Source organism: Melospiza georgiana, chromosome 21, assembly GCF_028018845.1.
Source record: "Melospiza georgiana isolate bMelGeo1 chromosome 21, bMelGeo1.pri, whole genome shotgun sequence".
NCBI classification, from domain to species: Eukaryota; Metazoa; Chordata; class Aves; order Passeriformes; family Passerellidae; genus Melospiza; species Melospiza georgiana.
Genome location: NC_080450.1, coordinates 7,999,693 through 8,026,156, shown reverse-complemented (window position 1 = coordinate 8,026,156; position 26,464 = coordinate 7,999,693). Strand labels below are relative to the sequence as shown.

Here is a 26,464-nt window from a genome sequence, read left to right as displayed (position 1 = left end):
CACTTGTTAGCCCCAATCTGCCCGAGGAACGTGACTTCCCTCAGCCTCCTGCGCTGGGGAGAGCCCAGGGCATGGAAACGGGGAGGTGACCGTGGCTAAACCCTACAGCAGGGACCGCAGGGACCCCAGCTTTGCCACCGGTTTCCTGCCTGACCGGGAAGAGGAACCCCGGCTCTCGGAGCCCCCTCGGCTCCCCAGCAGGAAAACCAGCAGAGCTCTGCTTGCCCAAGGTCAGCCCGGCTTCTCCAGGAGGCGGAGGAGCCTCAGCCTATAGCGCTGCACACGCAGCCCCTGGATAAGCTTTCACCGCGCGGCCCCAACATCTCCGCTATTTCGGATTATTTTTTTTTTTTTTCCTTTTTCTTTTTTTTTTTTTTTTTCCAGAAACCGCTGCACAAAGCTCCGCTTGGGTCGCTGCCAGGACGCGCAGGGATGGATGGAGCCGCTCTTCCAAAACTCTGCTCGGGAGGAAGATGAGCTCCCTTCGAGCCGATCTCTCAACGCCTGCTCCAGGCACGGCCCCCCAGCCCTCCTCTGCCTGTCTCTCACTCCCAGACCCATCTGGCAGCAGCACGCTCCCCGCTGGCTTATCTCGCTTGGAAAAAGCAGAATACCAGGCGAGAGGAGCGGGGGAGAAGCCGTCCCGGTCCGCACGGGCAGATCCTCCAAGGGCGCTGGAGCTCTGCCACGGGACAACAACTGCAGAGCTGCCGCTGCGGGGATTCGGGAAAGTGGGATCGTTATCCACATCCCAGGGCTGGGTTTGCACCCCAAAAGTGGGAATCAACAGAAAGGGCTTTCTTTTCAGACTTCCAGTCTGGTCTGGTGTTTCCAGCTGAAAAAACTACATAAATGAACACGGGAAGGGCAGGAAAGGAGAAACATCCCGTAAGACCCTGCCTTGGCAGATACACCAGCGGCCGCAGCCGCTCCGGACAAAAGGCACCGACAGCCCTGGGGATGCCTCCGTGGGGCATCCCGCTCCTTCCAGCCCTCCCTACCCGCGGGGCGCCACCCCAGCCTGGCCCAGGACCCCACCGGGGCTCCAGCGGGGCGGGGAGGCTGCGGCAGCCGAGCCTGGGGACGCGGAGCCCAGCTCAGCCCTCTCCGCTTTTGGCTCCAGACACACGGAGCTTTCCCCAGCCTCTCCCTCTGCAAACGCAGCAACTCTTAAGTGCTCCACAGACTGAAAATAAAAGCAGGACGGCGTCTCCTCCCGGCTGAACCCCAAAAAGCGGCTGCTCCCTCCGTGGGTCCCCATTTGCAACCCCCGCGCCCCACCCACCTTCGAAGTCGGAGATGATGCCCTCCAGGTGGGCGCTGACGGCCGGGTCGGCCATGGCGGGGCGCGGGGCGCTGCCCCCCGGCTCCGCGGTGCGCGCTGCGGCCGCGCGAATGGCGGAGGGCGAGCGGCTGCGGCCGCCCCCCGCCCCGCCGGGCAGCCAGCCATGCCCCCGGCCCGGCCCAGCCCGGCCCGGCCCGGCACGGCCCCTCGCCGCGCACTGGCTGCTCCCCACGCCCGTCACGCCGCCCCCTCCGCCGCGCCGGCCCCTCCGCGGGGCGGCGGCCGCGACCCCCGCCCCGCCCTGGTGTGCGCCCCGGGTTATACCGCGTCCCCCGGGTTATACCGCTGTGCCCTCCGCTCGGGGAACACGCTGGGCAACCAAGCAGAGCTGCCCCACGGAGGGTTGAGGCGGCCCCACACGGGTGGGTCGCTGCCCCGATGTTCTGGGCACCCCCGGGCTGTGCCCCATCCCCCGGGCCCGCTGCGCCCCTCGGCTCGGAGCCCCAGTGACGGGGAACAGGCTGGGGAACCAAGCAGCGCTGCCCCACGGAGGGAGGCTGGAAGCGGCCCCACACGGGTGGGTCGCTGCCCCGATGTTCTCCGGCGCTGATGGAGCCTTTTCGCTTCTCGGTTTAGCCTTGTTTGGAAAGGGACAAGTCGGCCACGCTCCGTTTTGTGGTTGCTCAAAATCAAACCGGCGCTGCGTTAACAAACCGCTGCCGAATCCAAGCAGCCCCGCTCTGGAAAATCAGCGCTGCAGGAAGGAGCGGAGGGGAGGCAAAACTTGCCCCGATGCTGAGCCCAGCGCTCGGTGCTGCCACGGCTCCCTCCGCTCCAGCCCCAGCCAGCGAGGAAAACGCTCTGGCACCGACACCAGCCCCGTCCGTGACACTGCTGCCCCTTCCCCACCTCTCACACCCTCCCAGGTTGAGCATCTCGCTATCTGATGCTTCTCCCTTTCCGGTGTTGATTCAAATCCTGCCCTCTTGACCCTCTTTTTTATCCTCCCCGCCCTGTGTTTTAATAGCATCATTTTAAAGTGATGATACCCCCTGAAATGTGTCCAGGCACATCAACAGGAAAGGAAAAATGAATGGGTTGGGCTTTCAGTCCACTTGGGGTGAGCCATAAAGGAAAATGATGTAAAACATTAGGACAGTTACTGCAGAAAGTATGAGCTTCACCACAGATGTCACCCTTTTATTTTCACACATTTAAAGTCTGCAAACACCACAGACTCCCCCAGAGTGTAAATGAACCAGAAAATGAAACCAACAGTACCAGTTTCCCAGACTCAACCAGCTCCAGGTTCTCCACACTGTCCAAGGAAAGGCATTACTTGAAACCATGAGAACTGTTTAAATAATCTTGAGAGCACCTTTACAGCAGAGGTATGATATTTTAGGGCAGGTACAGTGGGTTTCCTCTCCTCTGGCAGGCAGCAGTGCTCAGCTCTTTCATTTTTTGCTCTCCTTGTGGTGTCACAAACCACCAGAGCAGCGTGGGGAGGGACAGCTCTGCATCTCTCTGCATCACAAATGCAAACAAAAATGCCTTTCACAGAATCACAGAATCACAGAATTTCAAGGCTGGAAGAGACCTGTAAGATCATCAAGTCCAGCCCATGCAATACAGTGCCTGTAAAACTCCTTGGTGCCATCCTGGCTGAGCACCACCTGCTGTTCTCCATGGCTTGGAGGAGAACAGGAATGGCCATGGACCTGTGGCTCCTGTGGCACTGAGCTCAGCACCCGGGTGCCAGCTCCCTGCTGTCCCCACCGCAGAGGGCTGGCCCGTGTCACTGGCATTGATTTTGGAAAGAAAGTGTCTTTATTCTTCCCCTCCCAAGCAGTCTTATGCGGGTCACACCGGCAATCCATTTCCAGCAGGTAAAAATGTAGCTGTCAATAATTAACTTTGTTACTGAGAGAGAAAAAAGTCCCCCTTTGTTAAAAATCATGGATGACTCGCTGACTGGAAGAACAGAACCTGGATTATTAGCCTTTTACAAAATCTGTTAAACATCCTGACTGCAGCCTCATCACAAAGTTGTAGAATGGGTTTGAGCAGGAAAAAACAAAACAAAACAAAACAAAAACTAAGCAAGACAACCTAAAAATCCTCATTGTAAACAAGGCTTTAAAAGAGCAATACCAGCAATCTGAGGAAGAACCAAGCGCATTTTTTGATGTTCAGAACCTACCCCCTTGCAAATCCCATAAGATTCAACATGACAGCCCCTGCTTGGAGTTTGGTGGCACTCTCTGAGCTGTGGTCACACAGGGATTGGGGTGATGCTGTGATGGGAACTCTGTTTTTGAGGTCAACGGGAGGCAAGAAGAAATAAACCACTAGAAAAAACCTCAAAACCTTCTTGATGGACTGTGGTGGGAGCGTCACAATGACGTCTGGTGGAGCTGGTGAAGGAGCTCAAAGCACTTCAGCAGAAGAGGTTGGGGCAGTTTGGGTCAGTCCCAGCTCCCTGGGTCACTCTGTGTTTCCCAAGCAAAGGCAATTTGGGTTATGTTATCATCCTGGATCTAATAAAAGTTTAGCAAATGGAGCGGCCCAGAGGCGAGCCCCATGAAGTGTGAAATAAAATATCCAGGCTAGAAGTAGGAGTTCCTTTTCATTAAAACCAGCTGGGTCATATTGCACCCATGTGCACCTAAGGCACTAAGAAGGGGGGAAAAAGATGGAAAATTACAGCAACTGAAGAATAACAAGAATATCCAGAGCTCTAACAGTAAATATTTAAAGCAGCAAGGTATGTAAACAGCTCACCTCATAGCACATACCCCAAACTCCTGCTAGAAGAAGAGGAGCAAGCTTTCCTCCAGGGAGATAAGCCCATCCTTCTCTCTTTTGGAGACTCTCTTACCCTTTTATCTCATTGAGCCATATCAGAAGCACAGCTTTACAAGAGCATCAGCCCAGAAAAACCATCCCCAAGCTGCACATAACCAAGCTCCACTTCATCTGGTTTTCTACCTGCATCCTCAACCCAAAAGCTCATATTTAGCCAAATCCTTCTTCTACAAAGGCAGGCAACCCTGGGAAGCTTCTACAAAGGCAGGCAATCCTTCTCCAGAGGGATGGAGAACCTGCCTCCTCCTCTGGAACTGGGTTTTGGTCAGCACAGCACCAGTGTGTGCTGTACTGCTCAGCCAAACACAGTTTGACACAGCCCCTGCTTTGCCTTTTCCAGGTAGATCGAGGAGATTGAGGACCCTGAGACTTCTCCTGATGAAAGATCTCCCACAATGATCACATCACCTACACTGCCTCAGATAAACTAATCAGGGTCTGCTCCCTCTGTCCTTGTGGCAGGGATTTTCTTCAGTCACTTCTCCGCCCTTCCTGCTCCTTCCCCCAGACACATCACAGGTGTTTGTAATTACATTTTAATTTTTATCTGAAAAGAGAAAGAGCTCCCTTTTCAAAAGGAAGAGAGCAGATCACATCTCTTCTATCCCTTGCTGCTCCCCTTGCTCACACAACCAAGGGTCTCACTCACTGTTTTTACTGTACCAGGAGCCTCACCTCAAGCTCCTGCTTTGATAAGACCTTTGGGATCCTCTGCACAGCAACTGCTGCTCAAGATAAAATTCCTGCTCTCCAAAGCACTGGCTGCTGGAGAATTTTAGGTAAATATTTTCCTTGCTGTCTTACATTACAGTAGAAATATTTCTTGTTTCATTATTACACCAGGCCACCACTGACTGCCCAGCCCTTTCTCCTTCACCATCACCCTGCTCTTCAGATGAGCAAGAAACTTCCTGCAAAGTTGTTTTATTGGCCTAGAAGTGATTTCCTGCCCCCAGAAAGGCAGTCTGTAAAATCTGCTGAGCACTCAGTTACAGGTACCAAGCTAAAAATGGATGAAAAGAAGCTTTAACCCTTTTCTCTCTGGGTGCTTTACCCCTGGGCTCAGGGTAAAAGCAGGGATGTTCCTCAAGGGCTTCTCCAGATCTCAGCTCAAACTCCTCCAGAAGCAGCCAGGGCTGGTCAAAGCTTCTAACCTGGCATGGGTGTGGGGGATCACAAAGCAACCAGGCTTAGAAAGGAGATTTCAAGGATAAAAAAAAAAATCATAGGAGAGAAAAAAAAAAATCATAAGAGAAAAAACCACAACCAAACAAGGAGATGGCAGGTATCAGCTTCAGAAGATCCTTCAACAGGCCAAGGCAGAAAAGGGACTTTCCTATCCAAAGCCATTTCAAGCAGCACTCTGCACTTTCCTTGCAGGCTGCTAAGAATGCAGTTTTTCAGGCAGATTTTCCTCCTCCCACAAGTCAAGGTTTTTCTGAAGCTCTTATCAGTCTCACAATCTGCTGCAGTCATGAGCATCAGGCTGGGTTAGATGGGGCCGTGACTCATTGTGGCTACCTGAGCCTTAAAGTATCACCTACACAGAAGTGAGCAATTGTGAAGGCAGCTCTGAAGACCCACAGGATCTTCCCCTTCCTCCTCATATGTTAATTAGAAAACAAAACTCTTTATTGATTATGGCCTCTTCCACCCCATGCTTTGAGGCTTACAGACCAAAATGACCATGTAGGAGCAGCTAAATTTCATTATTATTAACCACTCAATGTTTCTTTGAGAGCACAAACACCTTTCCTTGCTGCTGATCTCAGGTGAAAGCTCCCCAGCCTTTCTGGGAAGGTGCAGGGGATGGGTGGAGGCATCTGCAGTGTGAGACACCAACCCCAGAGTGCTCAGGGCATCACTTCCAGCTCAGCACCAAGGCAGGTGGCAGAACCCAAAAAATTCCTCTGGCAGCCCTAGAAAACTCGAGCCCCTGCCCAAGGAGCTCAGAGACCCTGGCACAGAGCCCAAGAGCCTTTGATTTAACCTTTAGAAAAAACAACTACCAACATTATATGAAGAATTACAGGCCATGAAAGTTTAAATAAAATAATAGTGGGTTTATCACGAAATAAAAAAATAAATTTTTAAAATTTTTAGAATGAAAGTTCAAGAAACAAAATAGAAGAATCTGAGCATGTCCAGCCTTTCTCCTTCTTAGCCCCCACCTTCTGCTGTGATTGCTGGCAATTTTAGATTAGTTTAGAATAAAAGCTCACTGTCTAACATAAGTAATAAGTATTAGAAAGTAATTACAAATATTGTACACACAGTTTTTAGTATAAAAAAATAACATTGCCCCAGAAGCTAGCAAAGTGCCTCTGTCTTGCTGAGCAGACCTCAGCAAGTCAAGAGAAAGAATTTTATAGATAAGAAACAATAAACAACCTTGAGCCCAAAAAATGAAAAGCTCTGACTCCTTCTTCCACCACCGGGCTAAGAAAAGAAACTTTCTAACACATCTGGTCACTCTGAGCAGCAGAAGATCCTGAGCGGCAGAGTCACAGGGAGACACAGATTTACATCACCCCAAGGTGAAGGAATGGTGGAGCTCTTCTCACAAACCAAAAACAAAGGCTGTTACCATCACCTTCCCCTCTGCTCCTTGCAGTGCTGAGTTCCTGCCCCTGCCCCAAACCCACCTGCGAGAGCTGTAGCCATCTCCACGTGACAGCTGGGGAAACTGAGGCACGGGACAGATGTCACTCAGCAGCAGGGAGCTGGCAGGCCATCCCAGCAGGGCAGGGAGCAGTGCTGGGTGCCCCTAAACCTTGGGAATTGCCCCTAACCCTTGGGAAGTGCTGCTTTCCCTGCCTGGGGACAAGGGGACTCCGGAAGGAAAATCAGCCACGGCTCCCATCCCCTGTGCCTGTGGTTTCGTGGGGATGAGGGAACAGCCCAGCCCTGGTGACGCAGGAATTGTCACCAAAAGAGGCTCCAGAGGATCTTCCTGCTTCCCCAGGGTAGGAAACACGGGCAGGACGGACGCTGGTCACACTTCCCTTCCTCCGCACGGAAACCGAGAGCATGGGAAAAGCTAAAATAATTCTAAACAGGGTGGCTAATTTGAGATTTCTGGATAACAAACTCATTTATTTATTTATTTATTTGTTTGTTTGTTTGTTTGTTTATTTATTTATTTATTTATTTATTTATTTATTTATTTTAATGCTGTTGGATCTCATCTTTTAGTGCCACAGAGCGCGTCAGGTAACTTTGAAGAGTGGATAACAGGAAAAAGACAAAATATGGAAGAATGGCAGAAGGGCAGCACTTAAAGGGCTTTTAATAAAGAGTTTGCTCGTGAAAAGAGCCTCAGCACAAAGGACTTCACTGCCCCTGTAGGTCCCAGCATGGCCACAAGCCACCAATGTCACAAAACTAAAGTGAGTAACTCCTAAATTGTATTACATTTGAGACTTTTAGCAGCAAGGCAGAAACGATTAGAGCTCCCTCATGAGCCATCCTGGCTGCCCAGCATCACTCACACCCCACAGAGGGTGGAGAGGGGATGGGGCTTTAGAAACATCACCCACAGATGCACTGCAGGGAAGAGCTGCTCTGGACAAAGATCCCTGTTGCCAAGGGAACAAAAATACCCCAATCCAACCCCAAATATGGTTATGGTATAAATGGATCAGTAAGAGTGGACCTGATAAGATTTTAAAGGGATAAGGTGTAAAGGGACTGATGTGAAATCAAGGGAGCAAAAGGCCAAAGAGGTTTCTGCTGGTAGGAAATTAAAGAAGGCACGAGGAAGGAGAAGGTCCCTGAAGCTTCTCAGATATTCAGTGTACAAACAGGGCACACAGCAAACTTGGTGTTCTGCAGCTGAGGCGCCCCATGGGAGCTGGATGGGTGAGGAACAAGCACAGACAACCACAGCCTCCTCTCCCCCACCAGCAGATGCTCAAGAAGATGAAGATCAAGGCTTGCCTTCCTGTCAGCTTTAACCCCATTAAATCAGCACACAGAGGAGGAACCAGCCTGCTCTTCTCACAACCAGGGATGCACCAGGTGTGGTTCCACAGAGCAGGGCAGGGGCAGCACCAACACCCTGGAAACAGAGCTGGGTCTGTCCTGCTCCCACTGTGCTCATCCCTGATGCTCCCAAACACCTCCCTGGGATTCATGGGGTCACCCAGGGCCAAGGTGGGATTCAAGGCAGGCACCTGATCCCAGGGAGTGCCTGCTGGAAGGATGCTGTGGGTCAGCACCCTCTGGGCTGGGCTGGGGGGCACAGCTCTGCCCCTCCAACCCCCTCCCATGGATCTGAGCCTCATCCCCTCCAAGGAGCAGCCACCCAGCCCCCTGACTGTTGGGATCTTTAGCTGGTCACAGTGACCCCGAGATGTGTTAGAAAGTCTCTTTTCCCAGCCTGGTGCTTGAGGAAGGAGTCAGAGCTCTTCAGTTCTCAGTCTCAAGGTTGTTTATTGCATCTTATCTATAAAAAATTTTCTCCTGCCCTGCTGAGGTCCATCCAGCAGGACAGTTCCAGGCACTCTGCCTGCCCCCAGGGCAGTGTTATGTCTTCATACTAAAAACTACATATACAATGTTTACAATAATTTCCCAATACCTATCACCTATGTTAGACAGTGAGCTTCTACTCTAAACCAATTTGTAAGTGCCAACATCACAGCAGAAGATGGAGGCCAAGAAGAAGAAGAAGGAGAAAGGCTGGACACACCCAGTTCCCTCCATCTTGCCTCCTGAACCCCCATACCAAAAACCCCAAAATCTACTTTTCCACCCTGTGATAAATTCACTATTATTCCACCTAAACTGTTGTAGCTTGCTGATCCTCATATAAGGTTGGTAATTTGCTCCATGGGTCATAATCAAACCCACAGGTGTTTTGGGCTCTGTGCCAGGGTCTCTGAGACTCCTGGCAGGGTCCTGGCCATCCTGGACAGCCAGAGGGATGTTCTGGGTTCCCACATCTGACCTGGTGTCACAGACAACTTTTATGAAAAATCCTTTCCTTAGGATTTTTCCTCCTGACAAGCTGAGAGGCCTCAGGAACAAAGTGTAAACAATGATTATCTGCTGCTGTGGAATGCAACAGGTGCATCTGGGATTGGCCCATGTTGGATGTTTGTAATTAATGGCCAATCACAGTCAGCTGGCTCAGACAGAGAGCCCAAGCCACAAACCTTTGTTATCATTCTTTTATATTCTATTCTTAGTTAGAAACCTTCTGATGAAACCTTTTCTTCTATTCTTTTAGGATAGTTTTAATGTAATATATATCATAAAACAATAAATCAAACCTTCTGAAACATGGAGTCAGATCCTCATCTCCTCCCCACTCCCAAAACCCCTGTGAACACGGTCACAACCTGGAGCTGTGCACACACACACAGCTGGAGTCACTGCAGTGCCAGCAGTTCCATGCCAAGGCAGTGATTGTGGCCACGGTGCTGCCCCCAGGGACATCATCCCAGCCCTCCTGGGTGTCCCCATGGCACTGCACCCCCGTGCCTGGGAGGGCAGTGCCAGGCAAGGGACGCTCAGCTCCCTGGTGTTGGTTAAACAGCAGGGCACGCTTGCAGAGGAAGGAAATGGAAAGAGGATCAGGAACTGCATCTGCCTGAACCCCAGGCAGTGAAAACAAACTCAGTCGCAAGCTCTCGTTCTTCTCAGTTTCAGGTCAGGCTTTTTTAAGCGCCTGGGAGGTGCAATTTAGTATCCAAGCAGAAAACTGACTTAATTACTTTAATTATATTTTTTTAAAAAATAATTATTAATTACTGCTTTTTAGCATTAAAGCCAAACAGGCACAGAACTCAGTGTCTCATGACAGCACAGATGTTTTAATAGAAACAAGAGGCTTCAGGAACTTCAGTGCTCATCCTTAATGAGTTTAACACACACAGGGCTCAGCATGTTTCCTTTGGGAAACCTTCCTGCGTGGTTGGCTCCAGGAGGAACGGCAGTGCCTGGGCCTTGGGGCAGGGAACACCTTTTCACGGGTGGTTACAGGGGGGAGGAGAAGGTGAGGGTCAGTCAGAACACTGAATCCCTGGGAAAGAGGCTGTTTCCAGCACTGTCAGCTTCCCAGCAGCCCCTAACTGGGGAGAATTTGCAGGAATAAATAAACTGGCAGCACTACAAGCACAGTGCACTCCACCTCCAGATGTGAATGTCTCATTTCCACGTGGTGGCCGAGGCAGGGCTGGAATCTCCATCCCAGGAGGCGGGCACAGGCCAGCCCCTCCACACATCCCACACATCCCAGCTGCCCTGGGCACTGTCCCTCACCCCTCCAGTGCTCCCCATCCCTGTCCCACCACCAGACCCCTGTGGACTCTCGGGTTGCTGTTGATGTTCTCTGCCCCAAGATGTGCAGGATGTCTCTGCTTCAGCCCACACAACTGAAGAACGAGTCTGGACTCTTCACTTTTCGGTCCTGAGGTTGTTTATTAATTCTTATCTATAAAATTTTCTTTCTGCCCAGCCGGGATCTGCTCAGCAGGGCAGCCACAGGCACTCTGTGTTGTCCTTTTATACTACAAACTACATATAACATATTTACACTTAATTCCCAATGCCTATCACCTCTGTTCGACAGTGCACTTCTACTCTAAACCAATCCCAAAGTGCCAGCATCACTGCAGAAAATGGAGAACAAGAAGAAGAAGAAAAAGAAAGGCTGGACACGCCCAAGTTCCTCCATCTTGTCCCCATGATCCCCATACCAAAAATCCTAAAATCTACATTTTCACCCTGTGATAATTTAATTATTAGACGATTCAAACCTGTGTGACTTTCAGGTGCTCACACAAAGCTGGTAACTTGCTCCAGGGGTCAAAATCAAATCCCCAGGTGCTCTGGGGACCCTGACAGGGTCCTCAGCAACTCTGGACACCCAGAAGGATGCACTGAGCTCTGTGGGACCAGGGATGAGCTGGGGAATCTTCTCTGGCAGCCCCTGCTGCTCCCTCAGCCACAGCTCGCACCCTTTTCAACCCAAAACTTTCCAGCCATAAATTTACCAGCCTCATGGCAGCAAACTTGCTTTGCTTAGGCTTCTCCCCTGCTTCTCAGAGAGCCATTTCCAGCAGCCCCCGGTTGTTCCTCCCCACTCCTCCGAGATATTCCAGGCACGCAGCAAAATCTGCTGCAGCGCAAAGACCCTAAAACTCTGGAAAGGTTCACAGGCTGCAGGTCAGGCCTCAGGAGCAGCTGGACATCCTGATCTCCTTGCTTACCATCAAATTATTATTATTATTATTATTATTATTATTATTATTATTATTATTATTATTCCTCCTTTCTGACATAAAGCAGTTTGATAAGAACAATTCTCACAGGCTGCAGGTCAGAACTCAGGAGCAGCTGGACCTCCTGATCTCCTTGCTTACCATCAAATTATTATTATTATTATTATTATTATTATTATTATTATTATTATTATTATTATTATTATTGTTCCTCCTTTCTGACATAAAGCAGTTTGATAAGAACAATTCTCACAGGCTGCAGGTCAGGCCTCAGGAGCAGCTGGACATCCTGATCTCCTTGCTTACCATCAAATTATTATTATTATTATTATTATTATTATTATTATTATTATTATTATTATTGTTATTGTTATTGTTATTGTTATTGTTATTGTTATTGTTATTATTATTCCTCCTTTCTGACATAAAGCAGTTTGATAAGAACAATTCTCACAGGCTGCAAGTCAGGCCTCAGGAGCAGCTGGACCTCCTGATCTCCCTGCTTACCATCAAAAGATCAATAAGAATAAGAATAAGAATAAGAATAAGAATAAGAATAAGAATAAGAATAAGAATAAGAATAAGAATAAGAATAAGAATAAGAATAAGAATAAGAATAAGAATAAGAATAAGAATACTTTCTGACATGAAGCAGTTTGATAAGAACAATTCCCAGATGGAGGCACAGCCCCACACCCACTCCTCTTCCTCTGGGCAGCATGGACACGGTGTGGGAGCTCACTGCACAGCAGGAGCAGGACACAAGGGCAGGGGGAGAGGAAGAATGAGCACAATTTTCCTTTCCTTTTACAGGTTTTGGCAGACAGCAGTGAAAGCACCAGAGGGCATGCTGAGGTGTGATCATCCACACAGCACCAGGCACCACTGGTGGCTTCTCTTTGCTCCAGCCCCAGCACACAGGGATGGGGAAGGTGCACAGGAGGACAGGAATTGCTGTCACAGTCCGTGGGGTGTCCCCATGCAGCTGGAAATGGATGCCCTGCAATGGTCTGGCCAGTTTTGGAGGAAACACCCTCAGCTCCACCTCAGCTGCCCGGGGGAGCCTGGCAAGTCTGACATGGGCACACAGAAGTCAGGCAGGATTGGTGCTGTTCAACTGCTCAAGGAGTGCAGATGGGGAAGGGATGCAGCACCCTGGGGAGCAGCTGCCCTCAGCACGAGCAGGCTCTGCCTTGGATGTTACAGCTCATTAAAACATTAAAAGTCTGTCACAGCCCTCTCAGACCTGCACAAAACACACCCAAGGTAACTCCCACTAACCAGAGCCCAGGATAACCCCAGGCATGTCCAAAGCAACTCTCACTAACCAGATCCCAGGATGATACCAGACATATCCAAGATTAATTCCCACTAATCAGATCCCAGAATAACCCCAGACACTTCCAAAGTAAATTTCACTGACCAAATTCCAGGATAATCCCAGACATATCCAAAGATCCTCCTACTAACCAGATCTCAGGATAATACCAGATATATGCAAGGTTAATTCTCACTAACCAGATCCCAGGATAACCCAAGACACATCCAGGGTAAATTTCACTGACCAGATTCCAGGATAATCCCAGACACGTCCAAAGCAACTCCAACTACCAGATCCCAGGAAAATTCCAGACACATTCAAGGTAACTTCCACTATCAGATCCCAGGATAATCCCACACACATCAAAGGTAAATTTTACTAACCAGATTCCAGGATACCCCCAGACATGTCCAAAGAAACTCCCACTAACCAGATCCCAGTACAATCCAAGGTAAATTTCACTAACCTGGTGCCAGGATAACCCCAGACACATCCAGGGTAAATCCCACTATCAGATCCCAGGATAATCCCAGACACATCCAATGCAAATTCCACTAGCCAGATCCCACAATAATACCAGACATATCCAAGGTTAATTCCCACTAACCAGATCCCAGGATAACCCAAGACACATCCAGGGTAAATTTCACTGACCAAATTCCAGGATAATCCCAGACACGTCCAGAGCAACTCCAACTACCAGATCCCAGGATAATTCCAGACATATCCATGGTTAATTCTCATTAGCCAGATCCAGGATAATCCCAGACACATCCAGGGTAAATTCCACTAACCAGATCCAGGATAACCCCAGACACATCCAAGGCAATTCCCATTATCAGATCCCAGGATAATTCCAGACATATCCAAGATTAATTCCCACTAACCAGATCTTGGGATAATCCCAGACACTTCCAAGGTAAATTTCACTGACCAATTTCCAGGATAACCCCAGCAGGATCCAGTGATGGATGTAGCCAAGCTCTGCTGGGCACCACCAAAGGAACCACCCTGAACTGTGGTTCAAGGGATTTACCCCAACACAGGAGGCAGCCCAGGAGCTCAGATCCAGCTGCTTTCCTGCAGGAAAAGCATGGCAAGGGGAATACAGAGCCCTCTCCAAGCAGGTCTCCACACCAGCTTCTGTTCCCCAGCCTTGCAGGCACCCAGCACTGCCTACTCAGCATCTTCTACAGATGCAGAACTTTCACAGCTGATTTAAAACCTGCAGTAAAAAATAAAAAGTAATGAGTCAAAGATTTTAGTTTTTTCAGTTTCCCCTCCCTTTCCCCTGCTCAGCCCTGCAGACCCTGCCTGAGGTTTCCCTGCTGCAGGGCACTCGTCCCTGCTGATTGAATCATTGCTGCAGGAGAGGATTGATGCTGTCACCAGCCCCTCAGGCTCACCCTGCCTGCTGGAACACACTGTCACACACCCTGAGCAGCACAACACCCCCAGCCTGCCCCAGTGCAGCTTCCCAAGAGCCACAGCTGGCACACACAGCTGGGCTCTGGGCATTTCAGCCTCCAGAGACAAAGGAGGATTGAAAAAAATAGGAAAAAAAAAATCAACTTGGAGATGTGCTGCAAGCAGGCCAAAAGCAGGGGCCATCCAGTGCTTCCCTAAATGGGAAAGAGGCCCTTGAGCAGTCTGGGGGCAGAGCAGCAGGCACGGAGAGAGGGCACCAAGCCAGCAGGGAGAGGGGGAGATTTCCAGCAAGAGAAACTCCCACTGGCAACCCCCCAAGCAGCAGAAAAACCCTGAGGATGGGCTGAGTTTAGGGGGCTGGAACAGGGCAAAGCTCAGCAGCTGAGGGACACAGCCCTCCCTGGGCACTCAGCACAGCCCTGGGCACTCAGCACATCCCTGGGCACACAGCCTTTTCTGGGCACAGAGCCTTCCCTGGGCACTCAGACCTTGCTGGGCACTCAGCACCTTCTTGGGCACTCAGCACCTCCCTGGGCACTCAGCATTTCTGTGGGCACACAGCACATCCCTGGGCACTCAGCACCTCCTCCCTGGGCACTCAGCCCTTCCTGGGCACATAGCCCCACTCTGGTCACTCAGCACCTTCCTGGTCACTCAGCACCTCTGGGCACTCAGCACCTCCTCCCTGGGCACTCAGCATCTCCCTGGGCCCTCCCTGGGCACTTCCTGGGCACTCAGCATCTCTTCCCTGGGCACTCAGCACCTCCATGGGCACTCAGCACCTCCTCCCTGGGCACTCAGCTTCTCCCTGGGCACTCCCTGGGCACTCAGCACCTCCATGGGCACTGTCTGGGTGCTCAGCACATCCATGGGGACTCAGCCCTCCCTGGGCACTCAGCACAGACATTCTTGGGCACTCAGCACCTCCCTGGGCACTCAGCCCTGCCTGGGCACTCAGCTCTGACTCTGGTGTTTGCACATGAGCACAGCAGAGTTCAGATGTGCTGAAGGAGCAGAGCTGGCCCTGCTTTTGGCCTGCTTGCAGCACATCTCCCAGTTGATTTTTTTTTTTCCCTATTTTTTTTCAATCCTCCTTTGTCTCTGGAGGCTGAAATGCCCAGAGCCCAGCTGTGTGTGCCAGCTGTGGCTCTTGGGAAGCTGCACTGGGGCAGGCTGGGGGTGTTGTGCTGCTCAGGGTGTGTGACAGTGTGTTCCAGCTGTCCAGCCAGGGCTGGGCTCTCTCTCTGCCCAATTTTCTGTGCCCACAAACCCCCGTGGCCCAGCCCAGCAGGGGAAGGGGAGCAGGGCAGATTCTCATTTCCATGTGCCACAGGGAGGTCGTGTTTATCTCTCCTGCCATCTCCAGACTGCAGGCACACTTGCCACCCCATCAGCCATTTCCCTTTTGATGAACTCAGCATTTTTGGGCTTTTTTTAATTACTTCATCTTCCCAAGTGCCCATAATAACCCCACCAGCTCAGGGAGCACTGGACTTGATGTTCCACCAAAAGAATTAAGCTGCCCTCTTTTACGAGAAGTTAAAATAAGGTAGAAACTCAATCTGAAATGTTTTTTCCTTATAAAGGAATGACAGGAGGAAAGGGCTGGATGCATTAAACATCAGCAGGGACTGGCAGTGTCTATAAACTCAGGGGATGTTGTTATTCCCACACAAGTAATCCCAGACAGACCAACACAGCCAGGTTTACCTTGACACCAGGGAATAAACTGCCAGCCCTGGGCTCTGTCCTGGAATAACTTCATCCTCCCCATACCTCCAGAAAAAAGCCCTGCACCACAGAATCCCTGGGCTGGTTGGTTCAATAACCAAATGAAATTCCTGAGGGACAAATAAAAGTGCCCTGCTGCCTCCCTGCAGCTCTGGGGGCCCTGGGGAGCATTCTCTGTGCCTGGCCTTGTCAGCAACACCCTCCTGCCTTAGCAGGGACACTGTGTGCACCAGCTCCAGCCACAGGTGTGCACATCCCTGCTGGTTCTTCTGCTCCTTTTTCTGCCATGGTTGGGATTAAATGCACGAGATGGACTCAGATGTTTGTTAGTTCTTATCTCTGTCACAGTCTCACAAATCCTGAATTCTACAGCACTTCACTCTAACAAGGTAAAAATGGAGCCCCATCTCTCTTTATAAGGCCTTTGAAGGATAAACTGTCCAATTAAGAAATGACACCTCAACTATTTTTACTTTTAACCCAATAATCAACCACCCATGCCCTGCAATGAGGAATTTTTAATCCAATTATGCAAAACCACCCAAACCCATGGAGAAGAAAGAGAAGGAGGAGAAGGAGAAGGAGAAGGAGGAGAAGGAGAAGGAGAAGGAGGAGAAGGAGAAGGAGAAGGAGAAGGAGAAGGAGAAGGAGAAGGAGAAGGAGAAGGAGAAGGAGAAGGAGAAGGAGAAGGAGAAGGAGAAGGAGAAGGAGAAGGAGAAGGAGAAGGAGAAGGAGAAGGAGGAGCAGCCTCCACCCTAAAACCTCCATCTTGCTTTATATATATTACTATATTCTAAAACCTTAAACTCTAAGTTTTCTCCCCTGTGATATCACACATTTCTATCCAAACTCCACACCCACAATCCCAGTTCTGTCATTCCATTTTGGAAGCCTCTCCACAACCTCAGGTCAATGCAGTGTTCTCTTGGGGGTCAGTGCCTGGCAGCACCGAAAGTCTGAAATTCTCAGTGACCAGGGTTCTAACAGCCCAGCCTCTCTGCCTGTGAGGCCACAGGGCACAGATGTGACCCCTGGATGGGCTGTACAGGTCTCTGAGCAGTGTTGGAGACCATCAAGTTGAAGAGCAGCCTGTTTGTTGTAGAGAGTTGGACTAGATGCCCTTCGAAGGTCCCTTCCATCCCCACCAGGCCAGGATTCCATGGCAGGGCACAGAAATGTGTCTTCTTGCCTAAGAGTCTGCTTGAGATGAGCCCCATCAAAGCTGCTCACACAGGAGGAGCTTCTCCCCACCTCTGAGCTGATATTACACATTTCTATTGAAACTACACATTATAATCCCAGTTCTATCATTCCATTTTGGAAGCCTTCTCCACAGCCTCAGGTGAAATGCAGGGTTCTCTTGGGGGCCAGAGTCTGTCAGCACAGAAAGTCTGAAATTCTCTGCATCAACCAGGGTTCCAACACATCCCAACCAAAGCCATCTCCTCTGCTCCACTTTAGGAGGTGCTTTCCAAACAAAACTTCTCCACAGGGCCTGCTTGGAGCTTGGGACAGCCCCTCCTGCAATCCCTGCAGTGCAGGGATGTGCTGACAGCCCAGAGCAGCCCTGGGCTCTCACCCAGAGCCTGGTGACCGGGGCAGGAGCAGGGCTGGTCTGTCCCCAATGTCACCATCCTCTGAACAGCCCAGGCACTCAGACAGCTCTGGAAAAGGATGCTCTCATGCAGCTCTGAGGCCAATTTGCACACAAACAGGCAATTAGCTGGAGAAGGAGATGCCCACTTGGTCCCTTGCCAGTCTGGAGACAGATTTAAGACACGCGGGAATTCAATCTCCGGTCCAGATATCACTGTGGCCAAACAGGCCACCTCCTCTGCTGGCCTCTGGGAGGGCCTCTGGCAGCACAATAAAAGGAGTATTTAGCTTGAAAAAACTGGAGGCCAAGGAGGCATTTTGCAGCCAAGCTCCATATAAACACATTGATGATGCTGCTAGCATGGGGCTGGGAGCAGCGAGGCTGCACAGCAACAGCAGGCCTCTGTGTGCCTCAAGAAAGCTCCTTTCTTGCCCTGCACATGTTTAATCCATGATGTGTGTCTGCTGCCAGCCCCAGTCATACCAAAACCTGCTCACCTCATCTGTCTTCTGCACATCCAGGGATGTGAGCGAGGCAGAACTGCAGGGCTCGCTCACAAACCCCTCTCTGCTCTGTGCTGTCCTGCACTGCGCTGAAACCTCCACTCCATCCTCACCAAAACCCTTCTGTATTTATTATTATCATCATCATCATCATTATCTGTGCTGTCCTGCTCCGCAGTGGAACACCCACCCCATCCTCTCCAAACACCTTCTGTGCTGTCTTGCTCTGAGGTGAAAACTCCACACTGTTCTCACCAAACACCTTCAGTTTTACTACTACTATTACTACTATTATTATTAGTAGTAGTAGTACTATTATTATTATCTGTACTGTCCCGCTCTGCAGTCAAATCTCCACCTCATCCTCACCAAACACCTTACTACTACTACTATTATTATTATTATTATTATTATTATTATTATTATTATTATTATTGTTGTTGTTGTTGTTGTTGTTGTTGTTGTTGTTGTTGTTGTTGTTGTTGTTGTTGTTGTTGTGTGTGTAATACCACAGGGTAGAAAACTTAGAGTTTAAGGGCTTAGAAAACAGTAATATATATAAAGCAAGATGGAGGTTTTAGGGCAGTGGCTGCTCCTTCTTCTTCACCTTCTCCTCCATGAGTTTGGGTGGTTTTGTGTAATTGGATTAAAAAGTCCCCATTGCGGGCCATGGGTGGCTGGTTATTGGGTTAAAAGTAAAAATAATTGAGGTGTCATTTCTTAATTGGACAGTTTATCCTTCAAAGGCCTTGTAGAGAGAGATGGGGTTCCATTTTTAGTTTGTTAGAGTGAAGTGCAGTAGAACTCCTGGCTTTTGAGACTGTAACACAGATAAGAGCTAACAAATATCTGTGCCCTAACAAGAAATACTATCTCACACATTTAATCCCAACCCTGGGAAAAAGAAGTTAAGACTTGACACTGGGGGACAATCTAGCACCAAATCTCAGTGTCATCTCTTGCTCACAGAAACATTCCTGCCCCCATGTCACCCCTGCACCTCTCAGAGAGGGGCTGTCCCAGCTCTGTGGGCAGGAAACAGGCTCAGCAGCCACAGGATCAGAGCATCACAGAATTCACAGAATGACCAGGTTGGAAGAGACCTTCAGGATCATCGAGTCCAACCCAGCCCCAACACCTCACCCAAACCCTGGCACCCAGTGCCACATCCAGGCTTTGTTAAACACACCCAGGGATGGGGACTGCACCATCTCCCCGGGCAGAACATTCCAGAACTTTATCACCCTTTCTGGAAGAAAAGGAAAAAACCTTTTCTTAATATCCAACCTGTATTTCCCTTGGTGCAGCTTGAGGCTGTGTGCTCTGGCTGTGTCAGTGCTGCTGCAGACAGAGCCCAGCCCCAGCTGAGCACAGGCACCTTTCAGGAGCTGTGAGAGTGATGGGGGCACCCCTGAGTCTCCTTTTCTCCAGGCTGAGCATCCCCAGCTCCCTCAGGGCTTCCTCACAGGGTTTGTGTTCCCAGCCCTCACCCACCATCCTCGCTCTGCTGAGGATTTGGACACTTGGATTCACCTTTGTCATGCTGGTGCAGTCCCAGAACAAATCCTGGGGGCCCATCCCTGGCAGATCTGCCTTGATGTGGCTGTCACTCTCATTTGTGTCTCCCAGCAGCTTTGCTGACTGCTTGAGAAAACGCAGGTTTGTGCAGCTCCTGTCCCTCCTGAGCTCAGCCAGCTGTGCTGTGCCTGCAGCCACCTCCAGCTGCAGGGACACAGACACAAAACTCCCCCTGGCACGGGGGAGACAATGGCAGCAAAGCCAAACCCCTGGAAATGCATTAGTGGAGACATTCTCAAAGAAACAGCTCCTGCTGCCACCCTGCATCCCTCACACCTGCTGGCCACCTGCCACCACCCCAGAGTCACCATAAACATTTAATTCAAACCATGGAGCAAGCACTTCAGGCACAATGAATATCCACGCTGCCTTGCACAGCAGCGAACTGGGGTCCCAGCCCAGCACAAGCTCTGCAGAGCCTTCCCTTCCCTCTCACAAGGCACTGAGGCGTGGGAGTGGAACAAGGATCAGCATTATCCACTAAACCACAGGATGAGCTCGGCAGGAACTGGAGGCTGGATTGCTTCCAGTTGCTAAAGAAGGCAAATAGTGCAGCCCAGTCCTCTCCCAGTGCCAGATGTGTGGAGCATTTGCAGAGTTGAGAATGTGAAGACACCCCATCCTCATCCTGAGAACCAGATCCCTCACACACCCCCAGCAGTGCCTGCTGCTCAGAGTGGCACTCTCAATTCTCTTTATTTTCTTATTTTTATTTTCTAATTTTCTTTTTATATATTTAATTTGATTTTAAAATTTTCTTTATATTTTCTTATTTTCTTTATATTTTTATATTTTCTTTTTTTTCTTATTTTCTTATTTTATTTTCTATTTTTAATATGTATTTAATTTATTTTCTTATTTTCTTTATATTTTCTTATTTTCTTTATTTTTCTTTATTATTTTCTTTAAATATTTTCTTTATTTTCTTCTTTTCTCTTCTCAATTCCCAAACAATTCTCTTTATTTTCCTGAATTAGGCATTAAAAAAAAAGCATTTTGAAGACAGTGGTTTCCTTCTAGGTCTTGCAGGCTGAATAGAGAGAAGAGCTGGAACCAGATCCCTCACACAGCCCCAGCAATGCCTGCTACTCAGAGGCAGAGTGGCACTCTCAATTATCTTATTTTTCTAATTTTATTCTTTTGATTTTCTTATTTTATTTATCTATACATTATTTCTTATTTTCTTTATATTTTCTTTATTTTCTTATTTTCTCTTCTCAATTCTCAAACAATTCTCTTTATTTTCCTGAAGTAGGCATTAAAAAAAAGCATTTTGAAGACGGTGGTTTCCTTTTAAGTCTTGTGGGCTGAATAGAGGGAAGAGCTGGCAAAACTCAAGGAAGGCTGTCAAAGGAATGAAGCAAAATAAACCCCTCACCTTAGAAGGAAACAACCACAGTCTCTGACAAAGGAATAAAGTAAAATAAACCCCTCATCTTATAAGGAATCAGCCACAGTGTGGCTTTGCCTGGGAAGGCCTGATGAGTTCACATTATACAACACAAGGATGGTTACTGGGGATGAACTGGGCATCTCCCAGGGAGGAACATCCCAAGCCAGACACAATTCCAGGTGTTCCACACAGTCTGGAGCTTCCAGAAAAGCTTCCCACCCTAACACAACGACCTCTTTGCATCTTATCACCACTCCTGATCTTCTACATGTGATAACTCTGTCTTTCAACCACATCCAAGGACAGACTGGGTGTCTGTATTTTTATCACAAGGGCTCCCCCAGCCCATACCAGTCACACAGGGATGAATTTCCAGACCCAGCAGATTTTCAGCATTTACAGGATCTCCTTGGCCTGCTTTTTGGTGTGTCTGCTGTGCAGATCTCCTGGAGCAGCTCTGGAACACCCACAGCCATCAAACTACCCAGACCTCATTTTGAGGACACCAAACTCTTCCAGCCTGGCACTGAAAGGGCCCCATTAAGTGTTAACTGTGCCTTTGCTTCCTTTGCCTCTGACCTGTGACAGTGTTCACAGGGGTCTTGGATGAGGGAAGAGATGAGGATCTGACTCCATGTTTCAGAAGGCTGATTTATTATTTTATGATATATATTATATTAAAACTATACTAAAAGAATAGAAGAAAGTATTTCATCAGAAGGCTAGCTAAGAATAGAATAAAAAAGAATAATAACAAATGTTTGTGGCTTGGACAGAGAGTCTGAGCCAGCTGAGCTGTGATCGGCCATTAATTACAGACATCGAACATGAGCCAATCACAGATGCACCTGTTGCATTCCACAGCAGCAGATAATCATTGTTTACATTTTGTTCTTGAAGCCTCTCAGCTTCTCAAGAGGAAAAATCCTAAGGAAAGGATTTTCCATAAAAGATGTCTGTGCTCTGACCCTCACACCCAGAGCTGGGAGCTCCTCACAGCCAAGCCCACTCACAGTGAGCACGGCCTCAGCTGCAGAGCCAAGGAAGCCCCTGTGGATTACAGCCATGAGCTGTCAGAAAGGCACAGAGTGTCAGAAATCACCCAGAGGGCCAGGCCCTGTCACAAATGGCCCAGATTTATTGCCACTCTCCTTCCCTGAGGGAGCTGGAAATCTCAGAGTGCCCTGGCCTCAGGGCAAGCCTATGAACTGCAGCTCCTCCAAGCCCTGCTGCTCCACTTCCCCACTCCACCCAGCCCCAGGAGCTCCCAGAGGTGTGGCATCCTCCTTTGCCTGCCAGCTGGGAGATAAACCTCCCCTCCTACGCCTTCCTCGGGAGAAAAACCTGATTGTGCTGGAGGGGGAGCGCAGCATCCCGAGCTGCTGGAGGCTCACATCTGCAGCAGGGCGCTGGCAAGGCACAGGGAGCTCAGAAACTCAGGGGGAGCCACACAAGCAAACCCAAACTGCTGAAGATTGTTGAAGATTGCAGTGCAAGTTGCTTTCCATTACCATCTGTATGGCAGATTACCTTTGTCAAGTGGGCAGTTTGCCTTATCTCTCTGAGTGATCACAATCACTCCTCCCTCGGGAGGGGACATTGCTGATAACAGCTATTGAATGTCCCTGCATGGCTGATAAGAACTACAGCATCCCATTGGGAGATGTGAGCCCAGAGGGAGGAGCCAAGCATTCCTACCTGGATAGAATCTGGAGATTCTGGAACACCAGCACAGCTTCTCCACTGGATTCCCCAGAGGAACAGCAGCTGCCTCTTCTTCCCCTGGATCTTCAGAGGAAGAATCCATCCTTCTCTACAGGATCCCTGCTCCAGCAGAACCAGCCCTGACACTGCAGGAGGGCTGAGCCACAATTCCAATGGGACTGCTGCCAGCACCCTGACCCACAGGGTGTCAGGCTGGGTTCTGACTCTGTCAGTGTTGTTCTAGTGTACCGCATTCTTTATATTATCCTTTTTTTTTCTTTTCCCTATTAAAGAACTGTTATTTCCTGCTCCCATATTTTTTGCCTGAGAGCCCCTTAATTTAAAATTTATAGCAATTGGGAGGAGTGGGGAGGGTTTACATCTTCCATTTCAGGGGAGGCTCCTGCCTTCCTTAGCAGACTCCTGTCTTTCCAAACCAAGACAAGATGACCCTGCTGGGCTCTCCCTGTGTGTGGGTCAGCTCCCAACACCTCCAGCAGCAGCGGGCATGGGATGGTTTGAAGCCATCCCACAGCAAGATCCCCATGGCTTCGTGGCTCCCATGCCTTCCCGACCTGCCAGAGCTTCCAAAGCTTCTGGGGCAGCTCTGCCTCTTGCAAGGCACTGTCTGCAGTTTGCATTTTGCATGTCCCAGCCCCGTGTAAGAAAAAGAAGGATGTTTATGTAACCCTGGAAAACGCCGAGCGCAGCAGGACTGCCCGGGAAAACGCGGGAGCTGGTGGAGCCCTGGCAGCCACGTCAGCCCAGATCTCTGCCCTGAACTCACAATAATGAAAGGGCAGCTTCCTATTTAATGGAAAATAGCAAAGTCCTTGCCATGCAAGATGTTCTTGTTCATGGCAGATGCAGCTGATGAGCAGAGTATTAAATTCAAGTGGCCACTTCCAGCGCTTCCTGAGAGAGAGCAGCTCCCCACAGAGCCAATTCTGCATCTCTGCTGGAAAACACCAGGTTTGTTCATTGTTGTTAGTTTCTCTTTATTTTTTTTAAAGGCAGTTTCTTTTCCAAGCTTGTAACAGGACTGAAAACCAGCCTGGCTTTATTTAGGCTAGCTAAGAATAGAAAAAGAAAGAATGAATAATAAAGGCTTGTGTCTCGGACAGAGAGTCTGAGCCAGCTGATTGTGATTTGCCATTAATTAGAAATAACTGCATGAGAGCAATCACAGATCTACTTTTTGCATTCCACAGCAGCAGATAATAATTGTTTACATTTTGTTCTTGAGGCCTCTCAGCTTCTCAGGTGAAAAAATCTTAAGTAAAAGGATTTTTCATAAAAGATGTCAGTGACACTGCACATCTGTGCCCACAGCAAGACAGCACCAGTGCCATGCCACAACCTTTATCTGTGCCATTTTGGAGCAAGGCCAGGAGCAGGATCCAAACCACAGAGCTCCATCAGTGCTCAGGGCACCACGTGAGACTCAGCAAAATCCACCAAGGCCTCAGAGCACAGTCAGCACAGTGCCCAGCACCACCAGTAACACCAGTCACTGCCACAACCTGGTGAGCAAAGGGGGGACACAACCTGCACCTCCACAGGCTCCCCCAGTGGGTGTCTCAAGGGCTGGAAAGGTACCAGAGCAGGGTCCAGAACAGCCCTTGTGGATGGAAACACCACCCCCAGCACTCAGAGGGGAGCAGGGAGGGTTTCCTGGTCCGTGGCCAGCTCTGCTGTTTATGGAGGATGTGCCTCCCCCAGGGTGTGTTTCAGCAAAGCACGAGACTCACAATTTCACAGCTCACTTTTCCTCTCCACCCACTGGGAACTTCTCATATATTCTGGAAAAAAACCTACCCCAAAACAACCAACAGCTCTCCAGCCTCAGTGGTTTCCAAGCAGGCTCCCCTCCCTGAGGAGCTGCTGTCAATGCAGAGCTCAGCCAGGGCTTTTCAGGCAGCCAAAGTCAGGTTTGACCAGTTCTCCACTTGAATGCATCAAAGAATGCAAGAAAGGGGAGAACTGGGAAATATTTTAGGTGCTGAAGCCCTCTCATGGTCCAACAGCTTATCTGACCTCAAGGCTGCCTGCTTTGCTTCTATCTTGATAAATCTGTGAACAATTAAACACAAACCCTCTTGGTGAGTGTTCCTGGAATGGCAACTCCAGCTCCAGACTCTACAGAGCCAAGAAAAGCCACAGGGGGAAGGAAAACAATTAAAAGTTTCAGGGTTGGGGAGGGAGAACTGGGGGAAATGGTAGGGCCCTACAGGATACAGTATGAAGGTGGTATAGAATGTAATCTTATCCCCCAAAGAGTTGGGGCTGAACCAATTACTAAAGATTAGGAGCAGGCCTAATATTAACAGGCCACACCTGTTAATAAGCCAATAAGAACAGTGGTATAAATGAGTGGATTGGTGGGAACTGGAGTCAGATGAATGCTGCAAGGACCAGGAGCAGTCAGTGCTTAGAGGAGCTGCCCACAGAAAACATGAGAAGGTACAAAACTCTGGTGCTATGGAATCCTTGCACTATAATGACAATAGAACTCTCGATATATAAGACAACACAGCATCATCCTCATTTCCAGGGAAAGAGAGGGGAAAGCTTAAATACCTCAGCAGGGGAGGGATGACCAGGTTTATGTGCTCTTCAGGGAGCAGAGGAGATCAGATGGCTCTGGCTGGTCAGAGGACACATCAGAGTGGTGCTGTAGCTGTGAACACAGCCCTGGCAGCACCAGCATCCCTCCAGGGGAAGCTCTGCCTGTGCCAGCCCAAGGAATGGACGTAAATGGACATAAATCCCTCTCTTTGGCCCCCAGCAGGGACAGATCCAGTGGGAACAACTCTGTCTCCAGCCTGCTGCCCACCTACAGCCCGGCCCCACACCCCAAATCAGCAGCAGCCACTGCCCAGAGCCTCACCCAGCCCTGCCTGGGGGTGCTGAAACACCCCAGGGTCAAATTCCCGGTTTTATCATCACAAATCCCTCGCAGCAGATCCTGAATTGCCGAGGAAAAACGGAAAGCACCCACCTCATTTTCCATCTAGGAAGTGAGAGCACACGTGTTAAATGATTTACCCAAGGGCACGGAGTGATTCAGAAGGGCAGGAAGAGGATCCACAGCCCTGCTTTAAAGTGCCACGAGATCTTTCCCTCTTCCTCCTGCTGCTCAAATCCTGACTCACTGGTAAATAAAAGCTGTGCTAAAAAGCAAATCTGGTCAGGAGAGGGGAACCCTGGTGCTTTTAGGATTGGGGCCCCCCTATGCTTTCAGCACTGTTGTGATAAACATTGAACATTTTACTGAATAAAACTCCTCCCTGTAAGGAGAAATAAATTGTCAATTTTACTGAATAAACCCCCTCCCTATTAGGACATAAATCAGAATTTGCTGTCCTCAGCTCTAAACCTCAGCAGTTATCTGCTTTTTTAAGCCAGACACAACCTTACGGAGGTGAAATTCAAGTTGACACCTGGAGGGTGAAGGGACATCCCTGGGACAGGGGAGACGTGGTGCAGACATGGGCAGGGGGAGGCTGGAAAGGGGCTGGAGCAGGGGTTGCTGGCAGCCCTTACAGCTCCTGGGGCTGGGCAGGGAGAGTGGCAGTGCCCCACTCAGGGGCACCCACAGCCCCCAGAGCCTCACAACACTGCTGCTTCCTGCAGCTGCTCATCCTCATCCCACACTCAGGACCCACACCCTGCTGGCTCTTCCCAGTGGAGAATGGAGTGCTCCCATTCCAGAGGTGGGAATTTGATCTTACTCTTCTTGTATTGCTAATGACTCATCCCTTGACCCAAACCCTGAACTCCATCCTCGTCATACCCTATAAAAACCCCACAATCCCACCTTTGTG

General features: G+C 49.6%; 1 protein-coding gene across 3 annotated transcripts in view; it reads right to left on the bottom strand.

The window, feature by feature from the left end:
• SEPTIN9 (septin 9) overlaps positions 1 to 26,464 on the bottom strand; it is a 112,515-nt gene that overhangs the window by 76,578 nt on the left and 9,473 nt on the right. Inside the window, exon 1 of one of the 3 annotated variants that reach the window (XM_058038964.1) lies at positions 1,286 to 1,347. The exons of the other annotated variants lie outside the window; for them this stretch is intronic. Coding sequence (XP_057894947.1) covers positions 1,286 to 1,340 — 55 coding nt within the window. The 5' untranslated portion in view covers positions 1,341 to 1,347. Of the gene's footprint in view, positions 1 to 1,285; positions 1,348 to 26,464 lie in introns of those variants that run through there. 3 annotated transcript variants of the gene reach the window in all.